Source organism: Phascolarctos cinereus, unplaced genomic scaffold (assembly GCF_003287225.1).
Source record: "Phascolarctos cinereus isolate Bilbo 61053 unplaced genomic scaffold, phaCin_HiC Scaffold_1;HRSCAF=81, whole genome shotgun sequence".
NCBI classification, from domain to species: domain Eukaryota; kingdom Metazoa; phylum Chordata; class Mammalia; order Diprotodontia; family Phascolarctidae; genus Phascolarctos; species Phascolarctos cinereus.
This window is the reverse complement of record NW_027555514.1, coordinates 36,313,748-36,332,484: the sequence shown is the minus strand read 5'-3', so window position 1 is coordinate 36,332,484 and position 18,737 is coordinate 36,313,748. Positions and strand designations below refer to the sequence as shown.

At 38.6% G+C, this 18,737-nt stretch overlaps 1 protein-coding gene across 1 annotated transcript in view; it reads right to left on the bottom strand.

Moving 5' to 3' along the window:
* TBC1D5 (TBC1 domain family member 5) overlaps window positions 1-18,737 on the bottom strand; it is a 613,691-nt gene that overhangs the window by 232,126 nt on the left and 362,828 nt on the right. Inside the window, 1 exon segment of the mRNA XM_078151425.1 lies at window positions 17,748-17,815. Coding sequence (XP_078007551.1) covers window positions 17,748-17,815 — 68 coding nt within the window.

The following is an 18,737-nucleotide window of genomic DNA, read 5'->3' as shown; positions in this document are numbered from 1 at the left end:
GGGTCCATGTGGAAATGAAATTGGTAACATGATTGTGTTGCCTAACAGGGGGAGAGAAAGAATAAAAGGTAGGGAAATTGGCAAAGAGTTCCAAATCCTAAGCAGAGAAATTTATCTGTAATATGGGTAGATTCCTGAGTGGAAGATGAAGAAACTATGATTGAAAAAGATAATTCAGGCAACTGTGTGTTAAATGAATCAGGACAGAATCACAGAAGAGAAGGGGATGTGAGATGCTGTTGCTTAGTTGCTTCAGTTGCGTCTGACTCTCTGTGACCCCTTCTGGGGTTTTCTTGGTAAAGATACTGGAGTGGGCTGTCATTTCCTTCTCCAGATCATTTTACAGATGAGGAAACTGAGGGCAACAGGGGTAAGGTCACATAGCTAGTATGTGTCTAAGGCCAGAGTTAAACTGAGGAAGAAGAGGCTTACTGATGTCAGGCCTGGCATTCTGTGCATGATGGTGCCTAGCTGCCTGTAAAGGGGATTTTTACAGAAGTGGAACTGATAGGAGTAGGCAACAAATTGGATATGGAAGAAAAAGAAGGAGGACTAGAGGATACTGCCAAGGGATGTGACCAACCCATCATAAGAAGTTGGTACCAACTCTCAGACCAAGCTTGTAATAAGAACTTTTAACACTTCATGTATTATTAAACTATCAGGGTAAAGCATCTAATTTGGTCCCACTTCATAGAAATTACTTATTGTAATTTCTTCTGCCTAAATACTTCCTGGCCACACATCTGTTTTATTTGGAAAGAGATATTCTCTTTACAATTGTAATTCATTACTGCTTCCAGTTTTGGTGGAACTGCCATTCTACCTGAGGTACAAATCTTGTTAAAACCCCAACCTCTAAATGAGGTAACGCCAATTTCCTCTTATTCTCTACCGTGTCTCTCCACTGGATGCCTTGCTTCCATTCTGATCAGTTGTTCTCTATGGACCAAAAACATCTGGCCTCTTTTTGAAGACTATGAGAAATATATCCTGTTCACCCAGTAAAACGCAGCTGTAATTGCTCCACATATATACACTGGAAGTGTTCAAGCAGTGCTTTGCTGACCACTTGTCCAAGATGCTGCTTCGAGTAAGGGGTGTATCAGATGACCTTTGGGGTTCCTTTCAACTATGATTTTTATCAAAATATTGAGATGACCGATTATCCAATAGATGTCTCCTACTCAGGCACAAGCACTAGAGTCCATCAGCTTCTGAAGAGAGGGAATATAGATGCAGAAAAGTGGAAAAATCTCAAATTAAATACTGGTTTAACTGGCACTAAGGAAGAGAAAACGTGAAGGAAATTGGCAAAGGCAAAACTAAACGGCAGTCCAAAAGATACAGGAAGAGGATCACAAAAACCAAGGCTATTTTATAGTACACCAGTCAATCATGTCAAATGCATCAAGAAGGGAAACAATGATGGTAACTGAGACTCACTTTGCTCAGAGAAAAGTCACAGACCTTAGAGAGAACAATCTAATGGAGTGCTAAGAATGGCATCTGAGTAGAAAATGTTAGAAAAGAGTATGTGACAAAGAGATGGCAACAGTGGCAGAATACCTAAGAAAGTTTAGTGATAGTGGCAGAAGTGAGATAGTAACTGAGGGATAGATGAGTCAAGAGAATGTGACACCTCTAATGCCTCTCGGTCTAATGGAGAGATGAACATAGTTAAAGATGGAGGAGATATTGTTAACTAACATCATGTGAGTGTCAGTTCTGACCAATGGAGGGAAAAACAGGACCATCAAGCTCCTGAGGCCCTTGTGCAGTTATTCTTTGGAAATCTCCCATGCAAACAATGGCCTAACAAGATTCTATGTAGTATTCAAGATCAGAACCAAAAATTGGAGAAAGTTCCAAAAAGTACCTTACTTACTTCTGTCAACAAATATGTATGAACTATATAGTAAGAGTTTAATATCTATCCACTAAAAATGTAAATTATATTACATACCAATTCATGGTTTCATTTAAATGCACACTAACCACTTCCAAGATTAAAAACTAGAGATCTACCAGAATTAAATTGCAGGTAGATAATTTAAATTACCCACTTTTAGCAAATACCCAATCAACTGAAAATGTGTATTAGGCAGACATAGCGTACCTCATCTAAATGCAATAGCACACCATCCACAATTCTACTCTACAGGGTTGAAGTGCCAATTTGTAAAATCTCACAGTCTTCCCTTTTTGGAAGAAAAAAAAACCCCTTTAATCTTTAAAGAGGAATATTTGTCTATATATTCTAATGGGGAATCCACAGAACCATACAAGGTAGACATACATATATGCTAAACTACTAAAAAGAAGTCTGCCCTACTTTAGAAGATGGAAAAGCAATTATCAAATCCTAACATTTTGAGCACTTTAGAGATTATAGTCCCACGTTTTATACATGAGGAAACTGAAGGACAGAAAGCTTAGGTGACTTGCCAATTTGCAAGGGAGCTTAGACAGTGCTGGCATGTCGTAAGGACTATATAAATGCTTATTCCGTTCCTTTCGCTTCCCACTTGTCCAACTTATAGACTATCGAAACCTAACTCCCACTTCAGTGTTCTTCCAACTATATCAGAAAGCTTTTCTAATTATATAATATGCTAAATAACGCAAAGAGATGTATTTAAGTAAAAGTTAATGAGTGTAGGGGTATATTAAAAAACCTGGGTAATGAATCTGGAAAAATATAGATAGACAGATATTCCACTATGTTAAAAAAAAACCCTCAACATTTTATAGTCATGATACCTATCTTCAAATGTACAGAAGAAGATTAAACTGTTATCAGGGAGATGAAGTGGGAATTCTAAACAAGTAATACTCAATTTCTCATGGTGCCTATTTTATTTCTTCTTCCATCTATATGCTTCAAGGCTCTCTCTTCCTTTTATAGGATATGTATATGTGTATGAACACACTGTGTGGGTATATATGTGCATATGTGTATACGACACACACACACACACACACACACACACACTTACATACATACAGGAAAAGCAAATTAGACTGTTATCCTAATCTTCCCCAAATTGGAACAATAAACCATCCTTAAAAAAAAATCACACAATGGCTTTCACAAGTAAGATAAATCAATAGCATGTTACGTTGGTATGGAATCAATGTTGAGACCATAATTTCATGTTTAAACAACAGCAAATGACAGTTTGTTTCTGGATTGTATTTTTGTTTTTTAACAAAGAATATGCAGATAGAGAAATACTTACAGAGTGAATTAGGAGCTATGTCTTAATTACAATTTATTCATTCAACAGGATATGATAGAAACTGTGTGCTGTAAAATAGAGGGAGGCAAAAATCTCACACACACACATACACAGAAAACAAAACTATTTAAGACAAAACTGAAGAAAGTAGTTCCATCTTGAAATGTTAATGAGATGTTCTGCATCTGATCAGAGGTTACAATTAGAAAGCTGATATGAGAGAGTAAAACTACAGATGGAAAGCTGAATGGCAAGAGAAACTAATGTTGGTGACTCCACTTAAAACATCCTTCCAAAGACAGTGAAGAAGAGTCTGGGTTTTTTAGTTGATTGAAGAAAGTGGATTTTCTGTTGCAACTCTATTTTTTAGCATTTTGAATAGGTCTGATTGTTTCAGGAGTTGTCTGATATTTGACCAAATTTATCACATTATTAGAGAGTGTTAAAAAAAAAAACCCAAAAAACAAACCAGCCCAAAACCTGATTTATGATTCAATCTGTCTTTCTTTGAAACAAAATGGTAGATAATATTTTTAAATAGATATTTTCTGCAACCTAAAAGTAGTTTATGTTCATTCAACTAAATGCTTTCTATATACAAAGCACTATGGAAGCTAGGTAAGAGACAACAGAATAAAAACTAAATAGCACTTGCCTTCAAAGGGTTTACAACCTACTAGGAAATACAATATGTACGTATATATATACACCCACACACATACATACATATACATTTACACATATATACGCACATGTATGTAAATACAAGAAAATATAAGGAGAGTGAGAAAGTACTACTCTGTGGGCAAGCGGTGGGAGGGTAGAAGGGATCTGAAAGTTAATAAGAAATAAGGAAAGGCTTCCTATGATATAAGGACTCTATGAAGTAGAGTTAAGGCCATGATGCATTTCATGCTTTGCTGGGGTAGAAGGGAACTGTGGAGAGGCAGTCTGCACAACTGTCTGGAGAAAAGGAGATGAAATGTCAGGTTTGGCGACAGCCGATAGGTTAACCTGGCCGGAATGTATTGTTTATGAAGGGGGGTAATATGTAAAAGGTAAATTGGAAAATTAGGGCCAGACTGTGAAAGTCAGAAGACAACAACAATCTCTGAGCCAGAGAGTGATGTGGTCAGACCTAGGCTTGAGGGAGATGTGATAGCTGTACAAAATCATGAAACTGTGCCACTATGAATTTATGTTACATCACCTCTATTAGGTCCTCCCTGTAGCAAGCCAATCCTGTTATGCTCCTCTATTCAATTTATTATCCCACTCATTACAGCAGCTTTTGCAAAACTTTTCATCCTTTCTCAAAGTTCCCATGGATACCCCTACTCCAACCCTCTCAGCTGAAGAAACTGGCCTCATATTTTACTGAAAAAATTGAGGCCACTCCCTGAGAGCTCCCTTTTTCTCCCTTCATCCTCATTCCATATCACACAGATGTCTTCCTCCACTATCTCTTCCTTACTAAAGCAAATGCCTCTATACAGATACATGACCCCATTCTATCCCTACTTCTCCAGTAACAGATTAACTTCCTTTTCAATTGCTCTCACTAATCTTCAGACTGTTATCGTCTACTGACTGCTTCCCCACTGCCTGAAAAAATGCCCATGGCTCCCCATCCTTAGAAAATAATAATAATTAAAAAAAGCCTCACTTGATCCCTCCATCTTCCCTAGGTATCACCCTTTACCTGACTTTTCTTTCATGGCTATAGTCTTTGAGACAACAATCTATGTCAAGTGTCTCTACTTCCTTTCCTCTCACTCTCTTCTGAACTTTCTGCACCCTGGTTTCTGGTTTTACCACTCAACTGGAAATGTTCTTTCCAAAGTCACCAATGTCTCTTAATTGCCAGATCTAAAGGCCTTTTCTCAATTCTCATCCCTTCTTGACCTCTGCAGCTTTTGACCCTGCTGGTCATCCCCTTCTCCACATTTCCACGACACTCTGTTCTCCTGGCTTTCCTTCTACCTATCTGATAAGTATCCCCTAGAGGTCTGTCCTAAACCCTCTCCTCTTTGCCTGCCATGCTGCTGCATTTGCTGATGTCATCAAAATTACCACCCCCAAGCAGATGATTTTCAGATCCATCTTTCCAGTCCTAATCACTATCCTGTTAGGCTCACATCTTCAACTGCCTCACAGACATCTCAAACTGGATGCCCACACAGACCTTAAACCTTACCAAACTGAACTCAGTAACTTTTCCGTCAAGCCTCTCCCCTCATCCTAACTTCCTTATTACTATTGTTGAGGATGCCAGCAGCCTTCCTGACACCCAGGTTCATGACCACAGCGTCATTCTAGACTTTTTACTCTCTCACTGCTTTCCATATCCAATACATTTCCAAGGACTGTCGATTCCACCTTCACACCATTTCTTGTTTACTGCTCCCTCCTCTCCTCCAACACTGCCACCACCTTGGTGCAGCACCTAATCACCACATAAATAGGACGACTGCAGCGGCCTGTTACTTGGTCTCCCTGACATTCTAGTCTATCCTCGTGTTAGCTACCAAAGTAGAGAGAAAGACAGCTAAGTGGCCCAGTGGATACAGTGCTGGGCGTCCGGCCGGAAGCTCTCACTTCAAATCTGGCCTTAGACACTCCTTAGCTGTGTGACCCTGGGCAAGCCACTTAACCTCTATCTGCCTCAGTTCCTCGTCTGTAGACTAGGGATAATTACAGCAAATGAGATTTCATGTATTAAAGAGCTTAGCATCATGCTTGGCACATAGTACGTGTTACTTAAATGTAAGCTATGTTATTATCTTGTTGTTACTATTGGAACAGACCTGATCATGTTGTTTACTCAATAAACTCTAGTGGTAAAACTATTTTCTCCTGGATCAAATATAAAAAAAATACTGCTTAGTTTCACAACCTGGCCCCTACAAACCTTTCTAGTGTTCTTATTCTTCACTCCCCTTCACATAGCCTATGATCCAGTAACACTGGCTTTGCAGTTTGTCACTCCTTGACATGATGTCTTTTCACTGGCTTCCTTCCCATGCCTAAAAAGCTCTCTCTGCTCATCTCTCCTTCTTGCCTTCCCTGGCCTCCTTCACGTCTCAGTGTCTACAAGAAGCCCTTCCTGATCCCTTTAATACTCTCTCTTGATTATTTACTATTTATTTTGTATCTATCTTGTATACACAGGAATTTGCATGTTGTCTGCCCTGTTAGAAAGAGAGCTTCCTGAGGGCAGAGGCTGTTTTTGCCTTACTTTGTATTCCTGGCACTTAGTACAGTATCTGAAACACAGGAGGTGCTTAATAAATGCTGGTTGTGTAGAAACTGAATTAGATAGAGGGGAGGCTGGAAGGCCCTTTCAGGTCCCTTTTCCCAGTGATAGTTACTTCTTGAATCTTCCTTTTGGGGAAAGGCCCTGGTGAGTCATCTGTTACTCTCTAGACTTAGTCATCACATGTCTCAGCGACTTTTGCCTCAGTTCTTGGAGCTCCCTTCTCCCACTGATGAGTTCTTCTTGGAACATCCATTTTGGGGAAGGGACTAGATAAGCTATTTTTAATTCTCAGGACTTAGCCATCATGTACCCCTCCTGGATCACTGCTTTGTTATGGTGGAGGGGCTTTTGTAGATCAATGAAACTACGAGCTATGCTGTGCAGCATTACTCAAAACAAACAGGTCCCAGTGGAGAGTTCAGACAAAAGGTGTTCCACTGGAGAAGGAGGGGGCAAACCACTCCAGTATCTCCACCAAGAAAGACCTATGGACAACACTAAAATAACAAAAGATATAATACTGGAAGATGAGCCACTCAGGTTAGAAGGTGTCCAATATGCTACTGGAGAACAGTAGCTCCAGAATGCTGTGCTAGAAAGCAAAAAGAATGATGTGGCTGGGTCATAGCTGAAAGGAAGCTTGCCTGTGGATGTGTCTGGTGATGAAAGAAAAGTCTGATGCTGCAAAGATCAATATTGCGCAGGAACCTGGAATGTAAGGTCTATGAACCAAGGTAAGCTGGATGTGGTCAGACAGGATATGGAAAATTTAAATATCGACATCTTGGGAGTCAGTGAACTTAAATGGATGGGAATGGGTGAATTTAATGTAGGTGATCATTACATATAGCACTGTGGGCAAGAATCTCTTAGAAAAAATAGAGTGGCCCTGACAAAAGGGTGAGAAAAGCAGTACTGGGTTATAATCTGAAAAATGACAGAATGATATCTGTTCAAATCCACGGCGAATTATTCAGTATCACAGTAATACCAGTCTATGCTCCAACCACCAATGCCAAAGAGGCCCAAGTTGATTTAACATCTTCTAGAAATAACACCAAAAAAAAGGTGTCACAGTTATCAAAGCAGAAATGCTTTGATGATACTGAAGTTGGGAATCAAAAGATAATTGGAATAATAGACAAGTTTGGTCTTGGAAGAAGAACAAGAAAGCAAAATGGCTCTCTGATGAGGCTTTACAAATAGCTGAGGAAAGAAGGAAAGGGAAGGGAGAAAGGGAAAGATATGCCCAACTCAGTGAAGAATTCGAGAAAAGCAAGGAGAGATAAGATTTTCTTAAATGAGCAAAGCAATGCAAAGTAACAGAAGACAAGAATAGAATGGGAAAGACACATCTCTTGAAGAAAATTAAAATACATATCAAAGGAATGTTGTATGCAAAAATGGGCATGATAAAACACAAAAAATGGTAGAAACAACAGAAGTAGAAGAGATTAAGAAGAAGTGGTAAAAATATACAGAAGCTATACAAGAAAGATCTTAACATCACCAACAACCCTGATGGTGTGGTTACTGATCTAGAACCAGACATCCTGGAAAATGAAGTCAAGTGGGCCTTAGGAAGCACTGCTAACAATGAGACTAGTGGGGGCGATGGAATTCCAGCTGAGCTATTTAAAATCCTAAAAGATGCTGCTGCTAAAGTGCTACACTGAATATACTAGCAAATTTGGAAAATTCAACAGAAGCCACTGGATTAGAAAAGATCAGTTTATGCCCCATTCCTAAAGAAGGACAATGCCAAGGAATGTTCAAAATACCAGATAATTGTGTTCATTTCACACTAGCAAAGTTATGCTTGAGATTCTGCAACCCAACCTTCAGCAACATGTGAACCAAGAATTACCAGAAGAGTAGGCTGGTGTTCAAAGAGGCAGAAACCAAACTGCCAACATTCACTGCACCATGGAGAAAGCAAAGGAGTTACAGAAAAACATCTACTTTGACTACACTAAAGCCTCTGACTGTATGGATCACAACAAAATGTGCCGAGTCCTCAAAAAGATGGGATTACTAGATTTCCTTACTTGTCTTCTGAGAAACCTGTATGAGGGTCAGGAAGCAACAGTTAGAACCAAACATGGAACAACTGATTGGTTTAAGATTGGGAAAGGAGTATGACAAGGCTGTATATTGTCACCTATTTATTTAACTTATATGCATAGTATATCATACGAGATGCCAGAATGGACAAATCAAAAGCTAGAATTAAGATTGCTGGGATAAACATCAACAATCTCAGATGTGCAGACAATACCACTCTGCTGGCAGAAAGTAAAGAAGAATTACAAAAGCCTCTTGATGAAGGTAAAAGAAGAGAGTGTAAAAGCTGGCTTGAAGCTCAACATAAAAAGAACAAAAACCTACCGATCATGGCAACTGGTCTTTCCTAGAAAACAGAGGGAGAATAATTAGAAGTAGTGTTAGATTTTGTATTCTTGGGCTCAAAGACCACTGCAGACAGTAACTGCAGCCATGAAATTAAAATATGCTTGTCCCTTGGAAGAAAAGCTATGGCAAAGCTGGGCATCATGCTAAAAAGAAGAGACTTCACCTTGCTGACAAAGGTCCACATAGTCAAAGCTATGGTTTTTCCAGTAGCAATGTATGGCTGTAAGAGTTGGACTATAAAGAAAGCTGAGTGCTGCAGAACTGATGCTTCTGAACTGTGGTGCTGGAAAACACTTTTCAGAGGCCCTAAGCAACACGGAGATCAAATCAGTCAATACTTAAATTAATTCAGACTATTCATTGGAAGGACAAATATTGAAGCTGAAATACTTTGGCCACATAAAGAGAAAACAGGACTCATTGGAAAAGAACCTGATTTTGGGAAAGATTGAAAGCAAAAGGAGAAAAGGATGGCAGAGATGGATAGTATCATGGAAGCAATGAACATGAGCTTGGACAGACTTTAGGAGATAGTGGAGGATAGAAGGGCCTGGATGGAGTACAATGGTCCATTGGGCTCCTGAAGAGTCAGACAAGACCCGATGAATGAATAACAACAAAAGCCCCTGGGGGGGAAAGACCAACAACATCTCCTAGCCCCTTTCAGCTTTATAGGTTGTCTTCTACCATTAGAATGTAAGCACTCTGAGGCCAGGGTTTGTCTTTCTTTTTGCTGGTATTGCATCTCCAATTCTTAGCACAGTGCCTCTGTCAAACAGTTAAGTGCTTAATAAATGTTTGTTGACAGACTAACTAGAAGCCAGGAGAACAATCAGGAAACTACATGATAAAAGCCAGAGCTAGGGTGGTGGCTTTGTTTGTTTGAGTTTAAGACCCATTATATGATAGCTGGCTCTTAATATGACAAGTGGAACTATTTCCTGGGAAAGAAGGGGGTTAATAAAAAACGGAAATGATCAAAAGCCTTGTCAGTGCATTATGGTACATAATTAGGTAATTAGGAGTATTAAAACAGACAAAGCACTCGACCCAGATGAATCAGGGAAGATGTTAGTGTTCAGTAAGCTATCTCATGAGAAAAAAAAAGTCCTTGGTGAGAGTTTTTAATCCTGCAATAGGACAAGGGAGCACTGAAAGCCTTGAACAATAATGATGTTCCTTTACTTTAAAAAACTGAAAATTAAAACATATGAAAAACAAAATTTTGAAAATGGTCAATGCAAATGCTCAAGATTAAATATTTATGAAACACTGAAAATCAGTGGTAAGTCAATCTGTCTTCTTTAACTATTTTACAGAGGGAAAAAGGAAAGTCAAAAGCCTCAAATTATGAAGTAGATAGATAGATAGATAGATAGACAGACAGACAGACAGACAGAGAAATGGAAACAGCATCTCTATCTAGAGAACAATAGCACAATGTAGGGAAAAACCACACCACTAGCTGGGGTCAGTAGCTCTGGACTCCAGTGCCAGGTTAGCACTAACTAGCTTGAAAGGTTGCAGGACTCTCCTGGGGTTTAGCTCTATCATCTATTAAATAAGAAATTGAAATCAGATGATCTCCAAGGTTTTTGCTAATCATAAAATTCAATCATTATTTAACAATAAACCTATTAATAACATTTATTTTGAAGTTAGTGAGACATGTAGGACTCAAGATTTGGCAACAACTGGAAAAAAGGATTTCACAGTTTGGTGCTCCTGTGATTCTTACTTAAGAAATTTCTCCTCCAGCACAACCTTCATGTTTTTGTGCTACTGTTTATTTCAGAACCTGCTGAAACTTCTGATGAGGACTAACAGCCTGAATTAAACTTTAATTAAACCTAGATGAGAAGGCCTGGGCCTTTTGGGGATTTTGGGGAGTGATTTCATAATGCTAGTGCACAAACCACAGTTTATTTTTAACTATCAACAGTAATCTGAATACCCAATCATGAAGAGTGGCCACAAGCTGGCTTAGTGAAAACAGATTGGACGTCAGAGGGTTGGAAACAATCCTATTGCTGAGAAGCTCTGGATGACAAAGTTCCTGCCAAGCAATGTCCTCCTCCTACTGCTCCTTAGATGCCGAAGGAAGGGCTACCCAACATGGAAAATGTGCCCACAGTTTGACTGGACTAGAAAAAGAACACGTCTTTTGCGGTAAAGAGGATTCAAAGTCTTAAATGTCAGAAACTTAGTGAAACATGGGAAAAAATTTTATAAAGCTGAGATGTCATAGAGAAACAAAAAAACATGAAGCAAAAATAGTAAATGAGAACATATACATTTTAAATCATTGCAACCACAGTAGTTGGATAAATATTGGATTTTACCTTAAATACTGTCAATGAGGGAGAGCTGTGAGTCACTTGATAGAAGAATTGTTTCTTGCATTCCTGAAAATCTGTTTTTCCCCCTCTTTAATATTTAAGAAACACACACACACACACACACACACACACAACACACACACACGTTGCTGACAACTCTTAGAGAGCGGCTTGTGTTGTAGTTTTCACTTTCCAGGCTGTGAACGAGTGCATATGTGAGGGCTGGTTGTGCATGCACAAGCGTGTACTTTGTCTGCATTAAACAAAATCGCAACACAACACAAAGCACTCCCCCTCGCTCATGTGCGCCTGCAGTCCACCTCTAGGAGAGTGAAAATATAAATACAAGCTGCTATTTTGGTGTGATCACACGAACATGGCAGCTTGTGTTTTTTTTTTCCCTTTAACATTTTAACACTGGGCAGATTGTCTGCATTAACACACACCAAAATCAATTCTGCTCTGAAATTTCTTGCAAAATCTTTCCCTGAGGAATCATTTAAAAAAAGAGTGAATTTTAAGAAATATAACTTTTTAATGGGACAATCTGAGTTGTGGACAAGCTTACTAGGAAACATTTTTCTAAAAAGTTAATTATTACATAATATCATTAAATTACTAAATCAAAAAGTTAAACACGGAAGGTTACTTTTGCCTATTTGTGAATAATATAATTTCTCTTAAAAATTAGAGTTTGGTTAAATTTCAAAAGGTGGAGGAACCTACATAGAGAAATTATATTCTGGATCTTAGACCTACCAACAAGGTCCTTCCTGTTGCTAGGCTGGATATGATGAGAACCTTGGCATGAAGTGACTGCTCCCACTTAAGAGTTTATGATATGTAAGGAGAGAAATCTAAGGTGTATAACCCATATCCTAAATATTGAGAGAGCAAAATTTAAAAGAATTCAGTGGAATTGTAGGTGAGATCTTGTGAAATGAAATTCTTCCATGAATTGTAGAAGGTCCAGAAAGCATGGGAGGTGCTAAAAGATGCAATTCTGAAGACAGAAAAAGAAACAATTCTAATGGAGAGGAAAAGAGGAAGTTTTCTAAAGAAACTGATGTGGATGCACAGGGAGCTCATAAATCCACTTGAAATTTGATAAGCCGTGTACAGAAGCTACAAGTCAGTTAGCAGGATGGAGGAAAGATACCTCCCAGAAGCAGGGACCCATAAGGACAGTGTGTTCACAGGGCCTGAATGACAGGGAAATCTAATGACAAAGAAAGGGAATGTGTTAGCTCTACTCAGAAAAGAAAAGAATGGGAGAAGGGAAAGGACCACACTTGGGGCAGATGGGGATAATAAAACAGGCAACTGCTTAACTATTTGCTTCTGTTTTCTCTGGCTAGAAGGATCTTGAAAGATTGCACATGTGTCTAAAACAGTTGATAACACAAGAGAATACCTAACTGCTCTTGGTGAATTCACACCACCTGGAGCACCTGAACTTTGTGCTAAAAACTGGAAGCTATGATTGCTGAGCTAGTTACCTGCCAGGGATCTTGGAAAGGCAGGGATGCTAAATTCTTGTTTTGTTTCTATTTTCTCCATAAAGAAACAAGGTTTTATACTGGAAATTAGAGAATAAAAGTGACTAACAGGGAATGAATATTCAAGATCAGAGAAAGGAGTGAAGCTGCTCTCAGTGAGTTCTGATGACCTGGTCAAAACCAGATCCTCGTGTCCTGCAAGAGCTGGCAGCTCTGGCTGCTGAGATACTGACAATGATGCGTGAAACATTACAGACTAGGGGAGAGGCACCTGGAGGATGGAGAAGGGAAAACTCCTGATTTTCAAGAGAGAAAAAACCAGAGCCTAAAAACTACAGGCCAATGAGCATGATGACTTCACTTCCCAGGAAACCTCTGGACTGGCTCATGAAAGAGCTGGTTGGCCTATATCTAGATAGGGAGGCTGCAATTCCACCCAACCAGCATGGTTTCATCCAGAATAGGTCATGGCAGACTCACCTTATTTCCTTTTTTTGAAGAAATTACTAAAGTAGTAGATGACAGGAATGCTGAGAATGTAGCTTATGTAGATTTTAATCAAGTTTTTGTAAGGTGGCACATAATATTCTTGTGGAGAAAATGCAGAGATGAGGACTAGAGGACAATACAATTCAAAAGCATTCACAGCTGGCAAAGCTGCTGTATGCCAAGAATAACTGTTAGGGTTCAATGTCAAATTGGCAGATCTCTGGTGGAATAACCCAGGTATCTGTGCTTCTCAATATTTTTATCAATGAGCTGGTCTTCCTGACTCTGGGGAGGCACCACCTTTTTATTAGATACTGAGATAAAGAACGAGAGAAGACGGGTGAACTGAGGGGGTTTTCAAATGAAGAGAAGAAGAAAAGAGGAAGTTCACAGGGGAATGACCTCACTCTTTTACAGAAAAGTAAAAGGTAAGGAACAACCATTACAGATACACAATGAATTGGGCAAACAGCTGAACAGGAGGATGGGTGGACTGGGTTGCAGTTAGTAAATGGCAAAGTGCTTTCAACTATTCCAACCCAGTTCTAAATACTAACCACTCATCTTAAAACAAGCAAACACAAGAGTTCTCTTAGTGACTCGGTAGGGTTATGAATCTTGGATATCTAAGAATCAAAGCTGTGGCAGTACAAAAAGCAATAGAAAGATCTAGTTGGTGCACATAAGCTGCAGCATATTTCCAATGATGCCCTATGTGCAACAGTGACACAAGAGAAATAATGGATGAAATGTATGATCAGAAAAGAGGTGGGTCTGGGGAAGCTAGGTGGTGCAGTGGATAGAGCACCGGCTGAATTCAGAAGGACCTGAGTTCAAATTTGACCTCAGACACATTACACTTGCTAGCTGTGTGACCCTGGGCAAGTCACTTAACCCCGCTGCCTAGCCAAAAAAACAAAACAACAACAACAAAAAAAGAGGTGGTTCAGTCATGACGTGGGAGTAAAGGGTAAATCAAAGATGGCAGCTCCAGTGCTGCACAGGGACCGGGGAAAGGTAATAAGTTCAAGAGAAAAGCCTGCAGAGATACTCAGTATAGAACCTGTGAGAGAACATGGACAAAAACTGCCAGGATGAGGTGTCCAGGAGATGTCCCCATCAATGAGTTCCTATAGAGGAACTGAACTGCCTGGGCCTGTAAGAACTGCAGAGAAGTTAGATATTTTCTTTGTTAAAAGCCTAGTCGGTTTTTATTTAAGTACATAAAAAGCTCTTCTTCTTGTCCAAAACCAATATTTATACTGATCCTGCATTGGGCAGAACCAAAAGAAGGTGGGTTTGAGGGGTATGTTGGTTCTGCTTTTCTGGAATTAATTCTGGAAATTTCTAGCTTCTCCCCTATGTCATGGGAATTACTGGTGAGTTTGTGGCATAGGTCCGTAAGGACATGTTTTTAGAGAACTATATGTTGACAAACACTCCTACAAATACATCATCTAAAACCACTATCTGCATCGCTCCATAGTAACTGCTTCTCTAAGAAAATTGGGTTTGAATAAAGGAATATAATTTAGTGAGGCAAGGAATCACAGACTTCTGGATAGTCCTACTGAATTAAAAGGGCAGCTTCTGTGTCGCAACATTAAAGTCTTCCCTGATAATGCACACCACAGTCTCAAAACTAATTTTCTCACCTTCTTACGTGGAACAAGGAGGAGGATCAACAAGATGAAATTTTATTATTTATATAAAGCAACAATACTTTAAGTTACTTGGAAAACAAGGAGAGGTGGGTCCAGGTTAGTGCAAATATTGAATCCACACAGCATATTTCTATTGGGCTAGAAACAATGACGGTATTTTACATAATTACTTCAAATAATGTAAATTAAAATACCTCTATGTACTACTTCAGGGAATTCATTCTTCACTGCAATAGTAAACAAATTCCCATTAGTTCTTTTAAATGTTTGAAAAAGATAATGGTATAAGAACAAGGTAAGAACTAGGCTAAAGGAACCATTGAAGGGAAGGGAAGAGGAGATGGAAGAAAATAAGCATTTATTAAGCACTTACTATGTGCCAGGCACCATGCTAAGTGCTTTACAAATATTAACTCACTTGAACCTCACAACAGTCCTGTGAAGTAGATGCTGTTATTAACTCTATTTTACAGTTGTGGAAACTAAGGCAAACAGAGTTGAAGTCACTTGGTCAGGGGCACACAGCTAGTAAATATCTGAGGCCAAATTGTAGTAAGAAAGATGGGAAATGCATGCTAAATATAACACACCAAAGGGCACAATTATGGTATGAAGAAATAGGTCAAGGTTCAAGGTTATTCCAATGTGAATGTACATCTCATAAAGAATGGTTTAAAAAAGCTGAGAGAAAAAACATTTTTAATAGATACAAGCCCAATTAAGTTTCCAATGCTATAATTAATAATTTATTTTTAAGTGTAATATTTGAGAGGGAGATGGATTTTATCTGAAGTTCTTCAAGCATATCAAACCCCCAAAAGAACAAAAAAACAAAAACCAAAAAACCCCTCCAAACTAGTCCTGTTCATTCTTCTCTCAGCAAACTTAGAATCAGACTTTTAGGTCAGGAAGTGACCTCAAAGATCATCTACTCCAAAACCCTCTACTTTACAAATGAAGAAACTGAGATCCAATAAGTCCTTCCTCATCTTCACCTGCTGGCCTCCCTGGCACGTTGTGCCTTTCCCATTAGACTATGAGCTCTTAGAGAGCACAGACTGGATTTTATTTTGTCTTTTCTTCTTCTTCTTAGTTTTCTTTGCATGGCCAGGGTTTGGTATTTAGTGAGTACTTAAGAAATGTTAAGTATCAGTGAACAGAAATTTCTTGTGAACAAAAAGACAGATAACAACCTACAGGGTGTATGCAGATAGAAAATCCCACAGTAACTGACATTCAGAATCTTAGAGCACCTGGAACACCAATAAACTCTAGAAACCATGAAAGACAACATAACCCAAGAAGAACATGAGACATGTATCTGGTAGGAGCATGCTAGAGGCTGAGGATAAAAGTACAAAGAACGAAACTGTTGCTACTCTCAAAGGGCTTACATCCTAATGGCAGAGACAGTCGGTCAGTACACATGTAAGTATATACTGAACAAACAAAAAGAGAATAAAGAGAAATAAACCCAACATAATTAACCATAAGTTAGCTTAGGAGGCAAGGACTGGTAGTTGGAAGGACAGGAAAAGCTTCCTGTGGAAAGTGGTGGTACAAGTACCATTTGGTTATAAGTACCTAAAACCTATTGACTGGGGGAGAGGAGGTGGAGCTGAAGACAAAGCCTCTGCTGGGATGGGAGGTGTGACCAAAACTTGTGGGAACAACATCAACATGCTGGGAAAGTGACCAACGGAAGACTGATGCTAGGGAAAGAGTATCAGCGACTGAACATAAAAATCAATTAGGAGGACAAAAGAGTGGAGGGAGTGGAATCCAAGGTTTCACCTCCACATCACCAGGCCACTGGTATTCCTTCTAGGGTTCTGTTCCCTTGGCAGAACTAGTCCTTTTCTCTGTTTCAGAGAGACAACTCCAGGAGGGGAGATGGAAGGAAAGATTTGGAATCATAAGGTGTAAATTGAGCTCTGTTCTGTTATTTCTGAGATGTCTGAACAGGGGCAAGCCATTTCATCCTGAGCTATAAACAGAATTAACCATCTCTGCTCTTCTCCCCTTCAAAGGGCATATTGTCAATCAGAGGACATGTTGTTTGTAAAGCACAAAATAAGTTTAAGCTCATGACTCTTTCTTTCTTTCTCTTTGATAGGCCACAAATACTCTGTAACTCTAGACATGCTACTGATATCTTTTATCATTTTAAAATATTATTGTATTAGCACTATGTTGTAGGTAGTTGTACAGAGTCCCAGATATCTATCCCTAAATAGACAGGTGACTAGAGAGCAGCCAGAATTGCAAAAGTCTGTGCCTAATTGCATGAGAGGCCAAGAAGGCTAAGAAGGCTAAGCAGAAATGTAGATGCAGTAGGATGGAGTGTGCTCTTTTTATAGCTTTAAAGGGCATGGATACTGGGTTCACAGAGCACCACATCTGTTAGAGATGTTGATAAGAGTCCAAAAAGCATAATGACAACATAACAGATTATATAACATTAATGTGAAAAGGGAATGCTTAGCTCTACAATTATGTTAAATTAAACTCTATAACTTCCTAAATTTTAATATATTTTAAAATTATTATAAATAAAACAGTTTAATCAGAAGAAATCTGTCATAAAAGACCATCTGCTTCACATTTTTAAAAAATATGTATTTTTAGTGAACCATACCAATTCTTTACTACAGAATTAATAATACTAACAAGAGTAAGATATTGCTTCAATTTAACACATTTCAAATCATATATGAGTTTCTCTTTACTCTGGTCTTTTTATTATGTAGAAGTTAGAACGCAAATAACAAAAACTATAGAATTTTAGAAATAATATGAATATGAATTTTTAAAAGAATTGTTTGAGTGGTTCTTATACATACGTTCTTTTGACATCCTGTTCAATCATCGCTCGAAGCTCTTTATCCTGGAAAAATTTGTTCCAAAGACTCTGAAATGAAGAAAAATGCACCACTTGAAAAATCAGTATTCATTTGGTGTCCACTTCAAAAAACAATTCCAAATAACTTTTATAAATGTTAAATTAATTATATCATCTTTCCATTAAGCCTTTTTACTTTGAAAATGGAGAACTTGTGACTCATCATAAATTTCTTGTCTACTTCAGTCTCTTAAGTGCATACTTATTCTAACACAATCTCTTTCCTTCTGCCATTATTGTATAGTCTTCAAAAAGCTTGATTTGTCACCAATTCATAGTAGTGAAATGTATAAAAAGGTGGCTTTTTTATAAGAATAATCTATAAGAAGTATAATCTATAAGAAATAATAGCTGAGCATTTAAAGGAGTTTCATCAATTAGTTAAGAATGTCTCTTGGCTCTGTCTAAAGCTTCAGTATGACAAACTGGGTGCCCTCTGGTTATCTGCTTGCTCACAAGTCTTAATTATGCCAGTGGTTCCTTCTTCCCGTTCATTAAAGCAGCTGTCTCAATTTTGAGAAATATTAGGACAGTTTGGATTGTATACTGAAAACATGGTACAATCATGATATATTGCGAAAAAAGGAAGCATTTTAATTCCATTGTCTACTTCAGCAATTCTAGGGAAAACTTTTACTCTCTACTTGTTGGCATCTCCACAGCCAATTAGAATCCTTGGCCTGGGGAGTTTGTTGGAGGCCTGAAAGTAGTCTTTGAACCTAGGCAACAAATACTTGGAGTAGGCATAATATTTGGGGTAGGAAGAAATTTGAGCAGAAGCCTAACTTGGGTATCAAGACAGCCCCAAAGAGTAAAGATTGGCATTCTCCATGAGGCACTTTTTGGGATGCTCTCCCATCTAACAATTTCAACGTGATACTTTTTCACTGAAAGTTTGACTTAGTAATTTGATGGATTCTTACTGAAAATT